General features: G+C 45.0%; 1 protein-coding gene across 1 annotated transcript; it reads left to right on the top strand.

Moving 5' to 3' along the window:
• The first annotated feature begins 701 nt into the window (after positions 1–701).
• On the top strand, positions 702–7,574 carry DONSON (DNA replication fork stabilization factor DONSON). The gene is made up of 10 exons (XM_075172002.1): positions 702–1,265; positions 1,641–1,721; positions 2,915–3,118; positions 3,491–3,669; positions 4,166–4,344; positions 4,443–4,566; positions 4,687–4,791; positions 5,768–5,966; positions 6,676–6,891; positions 7,167–7,574. The coding sequence occupies exons 1-10, from the start codon at positions 984–986 to the stop codon at positions 7,302–7,304; spliced, it is 1,707 nt and encodes a 568-aa protein (XP_075028103.1). The 5' UTR covers positions 702–983; the 3' UTR covers positions 7,305–7,574.
• Positions 7,575–10,389: the final 2,815 nt, after the last annotated feature.

The raw sequence follows: 10,389 nt of genomic DNA, 5'->3' as shown, positions 1-10,389 counted from the left end.
CCTGCAGCTCTGGAGGGACAGGCTGCCAGGTGCTTGCCTGTTCCTTTGTAGCTTTGACAAGAAAGCAGCGTGTGCTTCACTGCTCCCTGTACGCCCATCTGACAGCCCCGTGGAGGCTGCCCATAGGGCTAATAACCGTGAGGGGCATGGAGCAGCAGTGCCAGCTCAGGCTCTTGCCCAGGCTTTGCCGAGGATGCTCCTGCTCTGGTGAGCTCAAGCCCCGCACAGACAGATGACGTGTGGGTGATGCGTAGGTTGCTGCTAAGGGCAAAATCTTCAAAATCAGCTTTGTGTCTGGATTAGTTTTATAATCCATCGTTTTATTTAATGGCCTTCAGAGCTGTATTTTTGGAAAGGATCATATGTCTAGTATGGGCTGAAAACTACTGCCCAGGTTTTGGTGGTGAGGGGATGGGTGCCTTTCTGCAACACAGTCTGAAGCAAAATACTCCAGCGTGGGCCCTAACCAGTGCCACAGATCGCAATCAAAACTGGTTTCCTACCCCAAGTACGCAGAGTGTGTGTTCAGTCTTACATTTCACACAACTGTAACCACGCTTTAGTATCTTCACAGGTGATTTTTGTCTCGGTCCAGCCACGTGGCGATTTCCTTGATACCTGCCTGGAGAAATCCGTTCAGGCTGGGTTCAGAATGGATTCAGAAACCCATTTACATATTTCAGCAGTAACGCTTTTCCCATTTACTAGCCGAAGCGGGGCGGGAGAGCGGTGGCAGGGCAGCGGCCGCGGTCCCCGGGGTTGGTGGGAGCAGCTCTCCCAACCGCACGGAGCCATCTCCTCAGGGACCCCGTGGCCGCCGGCCGCAGGGGGAGGCTGCTCCGCGCCCTCCGGGGGCCGGAGGAAATGGCGGCGGCCGCCGCGTTACCTCAGCCCCGCCCAGGGGCGGAGCTGGCCCCTTTTCGCGCCAAGCCGGGAGAGCGGCTCCCGCCCGGCAGGTGCGCCCCGCTCCGCGCCGCTCGGCCATGGCCGCCTCCGCCGTGCCCGGCTACTCGCCCGGCTTCAAGAAGCCGCCGGCGATGCTGCGGCTGAAGCGCAAACGGTTGCGGAGGAGCGAGCCCTCCGCCGCCGCCGCTCCCCCGCCCTGCGGCGCGGCCCCGCGGGCCCCCTCCGCGCCTGCCCGCCGCAATCCCTTCTCCAGCCTGGACAACGCGCCGCGGGCGGCCGGCACCCCCCAGCCGCGGGAGCGGGGCCGGCGGCCGCCGCCGCCGGCGGGCGAATCCCCCGCAGCAGCGGCCTTCTGGCAGGTAGGGCCGAGCCCCGGCCCCGCGGTGGCCGGGGGTTTCTCTCCCCCGTGACGAAGTGGGGCGGGAGTGGCGAGGGGAGAAACCCCGCGGGAAGGGCCCCGCGGCCGGAGAAGGGGCCTCCGCGCTGGCGCCGGCAGCCATCGCTCTCAGCCGGGCGCGGCAGCCCCGGCCCAGAGCCCGCTGCCCCCGAAAAAGCCCGGCCCCGAGCCTGAGGGTTGCCGTAGCTTTGACATAGATTGAAACCAAGCTATCGCACTTCACTACCTGCAGCGTGTATGTGCTTAGTATCTTGAAATTTCACTGCAAGGGGCATTTTTTTTAATTATCAACCTGGTTCTTATTTTGTGCTGCATCTTATGCTCCTTTTTTCTTCAGCTTTTAGAGCCTGTTTGTGAAGATAAGCCCTCCAGGAGAACAGAGCCCTCTGAAAGAACCAACATCCTCGCCCCAACCGATGTATGAAACAGCGCATGCTGCTTCTGAAATGTTTTTAGCTGTTCGCAGTTCACAAAAACTGAAACTGTTTACCTTCATATTTGATGGTCCATCTCTGCATAAAATGATGTACTAAAATGTCAGCATTCAAGAAAATGTCTTAAATTGCCTTGATGTTTAGTATTATGGTGACTGTCTTTTAAAAGCCAGCTTTCTGCCTGACATCGCTACTGTTGTAGTTCTAGTTGACAGGGGTTGTTGTCTTCTTCCAGTTTTATTACCATGTTTACTATAATTCTCATGTTAGTTTTGTACTTTGTTGAGATAAGGATGTTCTTCAAAGTGATATGTCTCCTGCAGTCTTGTATTCAGCTACAGAAAGGGAACAAACAACTTCACCAGGCACATAGGAGAGAGAGAATACCTGAAAACCAGTCCTTGAAAGAGTTTCAAGCAGACAACGTCTAATGTTGTTACAGGTTCAGAAACTTAAGTTCAAACTAACTTAGCAGAATAGAAAAATGACCTCTTGAAGAGAACAAACTGTCCTAGAGCTCCCCAGTGGGTTTTTTTGCATCCTCTAGGAAGCGTCTGACATTGCAGTCACCAAGAGAAGATGAAATAACTGTTTTGGCATGGAAATTCTTGTCTTTATAAACTTCAGGCTAAGTTTTCTTTTTTCAAATTACTCACGCTTTTATCTGTTCCTAGTTTATGACTTTTGGAAAGACCCCTGTGAATGAAAACCACCTTCTACTTTTTTATAAAAGATATAATGCCATATTTTTATTAGAAGCTATTACTGAGTAAAATAATCAGTTGAGAATAAACTGTGCCTTTGATTTGCCTATGAACGGTCCAACTCTGTGTAACCTTGAATCCAGAAAATTTGCCTGCAAAAGCTTTCTTTTAAGTATGTCTCTTAAGTTAATGCGAGTACTTCCTTAGGATCAAAATGAGCTAGGCATTTTTGCTGTTGCACTGAATTGGACACAAACATGCAGGAGATGACAGGTTTAACTTGTCTTTTTATAGACTGCTAAACTCAAGACGTTACATGTAATAGCCATAGTCCAGTATCTGGTCTGCCTGCCAGGAAAGTGTATTAAATCAACATGGGAGGAGACTAACGATGGTAAAATATAAATAGGTAGCTACATCGGGGTTTTTTTAAATTTTCCATGGGTTAACTGATGCTATTTCTGTTTTGTAAGGACCTTCATTTACCTGTTGCTGTACCCGAAGTTCCCTCCTCACCAAGACATGAATTTCCTGCAGACTGGAGTATTAAAACTCGACTTCTATTTATGTCTTCCCAACCTTTTACCTGGGCAGAACATTTAAAAGCACAAGAGGAAGCTCAAGGATTTGCTCAGCATTGTAGAGCTACAGAAACGAACTTGCCACAGAGCGTACAGGTAACACTTCAGAGGAGAGCTCGAAGCTCCAGCTTTAGAAAGGAGAATGTATCTTTGCACCTTTCCTTAAACATGCTGGCAGTGAAGGCTTGATTCTGTTTTGTTTTGGTCTTGCATTAAGAATAAGGCTCGTTTAGACTACTAATCTAATTCATCCATGGTTTGTACCTATAGTGGCAAACAGTGATTAAACGAGTGATCATTTAACTTCAACTGTGGAGCAGTTGCCAGTTGCTGTCCATCTTTCTTCAGTCTGGCTTATTCACAAGCCCGGGATTTTTTTTCTAGTATCTAATGTAATATTTTTTTTATCCGTCACTTCTGCCTTAAGTAAAGCATTACTGTCCTCATAAAATACTTTTCGACATCTAGGAACCAAAACTGTCCACAGAACTGCGTTGTGCCTTTCAGCAAAGCCTCGTTTACTGGCTTCACCCTTCACTGCCATGGCTGCAGCTGTTCCCTCGGATTGGAGCAGATAGAAAAATAGCTGGAAAGGCGAGTCCTTGGTCACAGGATGAAGCCTTGCAACAAGTGCTAATGAGCGACTGGTAAGTGGAACCACATAACTGATGTATTTAGTATGATTAAGACAATGGGGTTTTAATTAATGCGCAAGTTCTTTCCCTTTTTATGAGAAAGCTTTGTCTTTTTTTTTTTTTCCAGCTAGAATGCTCGTTATTTTGAGGACCAGGCTAAGGAAATAAGTTTAAGGTTTAAAGCTACCTTCTTGTGTCAAATGCCCCTCTCCAATCCTAGTTACTGATTTGGGTAGAATTCCGTAAATCCTGTTAGCAGGTTGCCTTTGATGCTTCATGTAAACCCACATGCTAGAAAGCAAGAAGAGCATAGTGCTCACAAACAGGCTCCGTTTCAGAGGAGTGCAGCTTCCTAGATGTTGAGCACGTCTGAAAACCTGACTAATCGTTCAGTATGCGGTCAAACCTGCACAGAGGACGCATCAGTACCACCCAGCCAAATCCAGTTTGGTGTGTCAATAGCAAGGAATTAACTTCAGTTACAGAATTGTTTTATTCTAATTTGCAGGTCTGTCAGCTTTACTTCTCTGTACAATCTGCTCAAAGCCAAGCTGTGTCCCTACTTCTATATCTGTACCTACCAGTTTACTGTCCTGTTCCGTGCAGCTGGTCTTGCAGGAAGTGATGTAATCACAGCTGTAATTTCTCCCACAACTCGAGGTTTAAGGGAAGCCATGAGACATGAAGGTAAGGTGAAACCAGTACAACTAGGATTTGAATACCTTATAAAGTGCATTAGCTGTGTTACAGAACCATTCATTGCTTGCTTTCCTCCTCTGTTCAAGGCATAGAGTTTTCTTTACCTTTGGTAGAAGACAGTAGAACCAGGAAACAGAAAAACTCGGAAGTCAATCTGGAAACAGAAGTTGCTAACAGCCTCGAAGTGGGCAACAGCATGGAAGATGGAGAGTATGTAATAAGTCTTGTAGAATGCTAGAATTCAAGGGCATCTACAGGCTCCTGCATGTTTGATTTGGAAAAACTTCGTACGAAGTATTGCCTTCCTAACACTGATTCTGTGTTTCCCAGGGAACCAGCTCCAAGTGATGATGATGATGATGAAAGTTTCTCTTGGCTTGAGGAGATGGGAGTCCAAGACAAGGTTAAGAAACCAGATGCTATTTCTATTAAACTGTATCCTTTCCTTGCACATCATGACACTGGAAAACCGTGCAGATGTTATCTTTTTGTGGTATAGATTAAAGTTTTATAAAAGCTTTTGAGAACTTCTTTCCAAATATTAATCCTCGCATTACTGCGTGTTAAGAGACTCTGCATGTCTTTTTGAGTTTCTTTATGACAGGCATTTCTAGATGCTCCTCCTCTTGAAGGAAAAGCTGTTGTGAATTGTTAATGTAACTTCGTAAGATCCATCTGTTGGGTCACAAACTGATTGTGTCACCTCACATATAGGTTCAATGGAAAGACTCGTTAGATTTTTTTTTTCTTTTTTTTAAAGACAAGGATGTATGTTCATGTAGGCTAGGTTTACACTTGGAAGTGGGGTAGCATAGTAGGGACCCAGCTGTAGACCAGAACAGCTGTTGCTGACAACCTGCCTGTGTTTCAGAGGGACCGATTAACTCGGTCTTCCTCTGGTTCCGTTTGCACTTACACTGCCCAACGCAGCTTCTGCTGGCTTTCACCCAAGAGGAATCTCGTTTCAGCTTCCTGAGCCTGCCCCACAGCAATGCACCGTAAGTGGGGCCAGTCAGCGGACACGCTTCAAAAGCAGACTCCTTTTCTGAACTCATGTTTTTACGTTTGCTTTGAAGCAAAATTCATAGTAAAACTAGGAGTTGCTAACTTCATAGGTATTCAGTAAACATGACTTGCCAGCCGTAAGACATTGGACCTGGAAAATGCTTTTTATCTCACAACTTTAATAATGAAATCAGAAGTCAGGTTTAAGATGCTGCTTAATATTTGAAGAACAACAAATCTGAGTCAGTGTAAAGCTTGGTGATTTTTTTGGTTTTGTTTGTTTAAATGACTTGATTGGTCAGAGGTGGGGGGGGTGTCTTCTGGAGTTGCACTGCTCCAATTCTTCCTTTGGTGCATTGATGCTTTTCCCTTCCCCATCATTTTCCTTTGACTCCAGTCAATACAGTCGTAAAGAGAAGCATGAGGTGCAGGTGGATCACAAACCCGAATCCCTTGCATTAGTGAAAGGAACAAACACATTCACCTTGCTGAACTTCTTGATAAACTGTAAGAGCCTAGTGGCTGTTGCAGGGCCACAAGCAGGGCTTCCACCAACCTTGTTGTCCCCTGTTGCTTTCCGAGGTGGAACAATGCAAACGCTCAAAGTAAGTAACACAACTGTCTCTGTTTTCCAATAAAGGAAAGAAAGTTGTATCTTCACCCAGTAGCTTAGGCACTGACTTTGTATAGTCTCCCTCGGGTACAGCAGAGTAATTTTTGTTGCTATAGCCCGAGTCAGTTAGCATTTTGACTGCAATACATATTGCCTCCTAAATCGTCTCTGTCCACATAGATCTATGCTACTAAACTGAAATCCCAGTGTTTCCATTCTTCACATCCTGATACGTAAGAGGTTAAGCAGACTTCCCAGATACTGAAATGGTTCTTAAAAGATTCTCCTAAGATCTTATAGCGGGGGGCGGGGGGGGGTGTCTATCAAACTATCAGCTGCTTGCAACGAGGGAGCCTCTGAACCACCGCTTGCCATCTGTTACTGTGGTGGACACTAAAGGGATATGCTATTCATACAGGTAGTGCAGCCCCCTCCCACCAGAGCAGGTCAGAACGGCTCTTCTGCAGTTAACTTTTTCTTAATACTCTACAGCATTCCTGGGTACCGTAGTTGGTACATTTTAGGAGTTGCTACAGAGACAGTAAAACCATCATAATACCCATGTATTGAGCAGTGAGTTGATAACATTTAGAAGTATTTTGAACTTTTAGTAGGATTGTGGCACTGCAGTTTTAAAGTAAATGAAAATTAGGACTTGATGCAGAGTGTCAAAAACGAATCCTATGTGCTCTTGTCTTCAGGCTCGAAGTATAAATGCCAAAGCCAGGGTTCGCTTGGCCTATGAGGATATATCCAGTTTGGAGATCGTAGGCCCTGTCATGCCTCATTCCCTGCATTCATTGACCACGCTGCTCAAGTCCGCACAGAGGGGAGCGTTCTCTGCTGTATTATATACGCATGAGCCAACGGCTGTGTTTAACGCTGATCTTGACAATGCAAGCCCTGCCTTAAATAAGGTAAGGAAACTAGCAGAAACACTCCTTCCTGTTAGGAATAGTATCTTTATTACAAACCATAGGACACTGAGTGACACACCACTTCCCCTTAATACATGGGTTTACACCCAACTACTTGTGATGCAGTCCTTGTGGTTTGTCATTCCCTCAGAAATGGAATAATCGGAAAACTAGCTTTTCAGGAGTTCCCCAGAGGTACAAAAGTGAACATTAAAAACTACAGGTATTTCAAACAGAAATACCTATTCCATGTCTCTCCTCGTGAATTTCTGCAGGAAACTGTGTGCAAAGATCTTTCTACATGTGGACTGCATCCTAAGACTTTGGATCAACTGAGTCAGTGTCCAACATTGGGAAAATCTTCCATCCGCTTTCTGGAAATGAAGGATTATGCGTACACCTGGAAGTCCTAGGTATGCTAGTTCCATTTAATGGAAAAGAATGCTCTCTAGCGTGCAGTTGCTGTACTTCATTTGGGTCTACACGGGCCGCACCTATGCAGTACTGGGAGAGATACAATCTAGTTGAACACCACAGACAACTATTGCATGTCACCCATCATAAAACACTTCAAAGGACTTTTGAAGGAAATGAAGGAAAAGGCCGTGGATGTCTCCTTTTATAGTTTAGAAAGCCTTTTTTAAATAAAACTTGATAAAACATGATTATTTTATTGGTCTGAATTGCGTCTGGAAGGTCTGTATTCTTCATGCAGATGCAAATTCTATTCTGAAGTACAGAATTTCTGCTACTGCTCTGTGTGGTAACCCTAAGTTGTGGCCATTTTGGATGGGTGGAATTCTTGGAAAAACCCCTTCCAAGATGGCTTACAGCACCTTGCCAGAAGCTCGATAGCTGCACCTTGGTATGTTGCACCTTTTGGTTTAGAGCCAGCTCTGAACTCCACAAGCATAGATGAAAGTCATATGGACACAAGCACAGAATTCTGGCTGCAGCTGGATCGATTAAAAGGTCAAGAGTCCTCAGAACTGCTTGGCATAGCTGTCTAGTATTCCCATACCCGCTTATGTTAAAAGGAGCTAGACTTTTAAAAAGCAGTTTGTACAAACTATAACCTGAATCAGAACGAGTTGGAGCAATAACGTAGTTGTGCTACCTGATGGAAGACAGAGAAAATGAGAGGCAGCAGGGGCTCTGATCTGATTCTGTATGTTCATAGCAATAGGAGAGTCCATTAACAGGTTTAATGCAGTCTGGTTTACTTCAGGTAGTCAAAGCTGTTATTTTGGAGGTGTGTATGTCACTTTTTACACAGCTTTCGGGTGATCAGATTCCTGCAGCGGAGAATACTACATCTGAAGAGCAGTATGTAGAATACCACCTTGCTTGTGCACTCCAGCAAGATTTCTAATTCAACTGTGCACAGAAAATAAAGCAGTGCTCTTGCGACGTGGTCAGCTACCCTCATCTTTACTGCAGTGCCGTTCTGCTCACCACCTCAGAATCTGTGATTCTGAAACAGTAACGTTAGACCGTAGCCAGGTCTTACTTGAGAAAACAACCTGTAAACTTAAAAATGTGGGCACATAAACAAGTTACTGCAGATCGAGGCATGACGACAGCTTCCCCCTGCCTTCTAGTTACTTTATACCAACACCCCTTGAAGTACCCTACCCCAAGAATACAGCATGTGTACAATTACACTGGAATACTTTATGTTGACATTTGTTCCTTGACAGTAACTACCATGACACTGTCAGCTGAGTGGTACACTGAACAAGACAACAGGTAGAAAACCTAGATAAAGGGAAAGTTCCTCTTTATGATGGAAAAAGGCACCTTAGGATATTAAATACTTTGATAATGTCAAATACTCCTGGTGGAGTTCAGGGTAGTACAACCCGACTTTAATTATTACACTTCTCCCTAGCTAATCTAGAAGCAAGTTACTGAACTTTTCCCCTTTGATTACTATTGGACACCCAGAGTGAAAATCCAGAGCTAATGGCGTCATGGGGATACCAGGAGACTGGGTTTCTAAAGGGGCTGGTATGTTAACTACACTTTCATTTCCCATCGCTTTTTAAGAGAGTAACAGTTAACTCAATGCCTTTTTTCCTCTGGTTTGTCTGCCTCTATCAGTCGTAGCCTATGCTACCAGCTTGGCAGTCTGCTGTAAACAAAGCTTTAGCCCAGCGCTACAGGTCAGCAGCAGTGGTTCTCACAGCGACCGCATCCTGGTGCGCTGAAGCGGATGCAGCCTCCCCTCCTGTCACACGGATGAGCTCTTCTGAAAGCTGCTCGTCACCTCAGAGCCCACAGCCCCAGTTCTGAAACCGGCAGCATCTCCTGAGCGCGTGCTTGAGGAACGGGCCTACTTAGAGCGTTTGCACATGGAACAAGTTACTGAAAGCAGCAAGAAAAAACAATTCTGTAGTTGCCTCTATGGGAAAGCAGTTTTAACCAAACCGATAACCATTCTGGTATGTGGGCTTAAGCCTATCTGTTTCTAGGAAATACAGTAATTACTATTAATTTCAGTTCCAGCTTGTATTTTCACATCTAGCATGTTAGAGTTATGGAGAGACACCAATGCCAATTAATAGCTTGCAGTCATTTAAAAACAACTGAATTGCAATTACATTCTTGTAGTAGTCGAGAACTGCGTAATTTCAAAAATTCTTGATCGTATGCTTTGCTTTGTATACCACCAAATTCTTGATCGTATGCTTTGCACCATTACTTGAGCTGTAGCTCCTCCTTGTACTGTAAGCTGTCTGTTGGTTTTAAGTCATAGCTTTGCCTGTAACTTCAGAGCCTATTCCAGTTGCTTACAGCTCTGGGATTTAGTGCTGTTCTTCAAGCGTACTTGGCTCCAGTGGACTTTCCCTATCAGAGCTACAGTATTACACTACCCAGTCTGCTGCGCCTCCACCTAAAGGTATTTTCAGTAAATACTAACCATTATTCCAGATGCTTGTAGAGCATTAAGGTTTATTTATTTAACCTGTCCAAATGGGTGAATTTCCACCACAATTATGATTTGTTTGGGAGAGCTAGAGACTGTGGCAGTTGATTAAGACTTCATATATTTTTGCACTTAAAGAGGCAATTTCGGATTTTCCAAGGCGTAGGAACCTCACCTTCCTGCTCCTCCAGTCCTAACTATTTAAAAACTACAAATTACAAGACTGCCAAGAAATCGTTCTGGTGGAAGCTGCCTACAAGTCCACAGGCACCTGTTTCAAAATGCTCCTCCCTCGCATGACAGGAAAGGTTACTTCTAGGAAAACAATTCTGCAGCAAAAGGAAATCCAACAGCCAAACAGATCGTGTCTTCCATCAGCAGGAGTCACAGACTATTCACCTTTAAGACAGCTGAAGTGCTGCATAAATAACCAGGTTCCAAGAGAGTGTTTCCTAGTTGTTCTTTTTAATATATCACTACTTATCTATTCCTGCATGCAAAGGACACTCAAACCAATTCAAATTTACAAATTTAACAGAAGCACATCGCTGCACTAGCTTTAGATTCAT

Source organism: Calonectris borealis, chromosome 1 (genome assembly GCF_964195595.1).
Source record: "Calonectris borealis chromosome 1, bCalBor7.hap1.2, whole genome shotgun sequence".
NCBI classification, from domain to species: Eukaryota; Metazoa; Chordata; class Aves; order Procellariiformes; family Procellariidae; genus Calonectris; species Calonectris borealis.
This window is presented reverse-complemented; position numbering and strand designations above follow the sequence as displayed.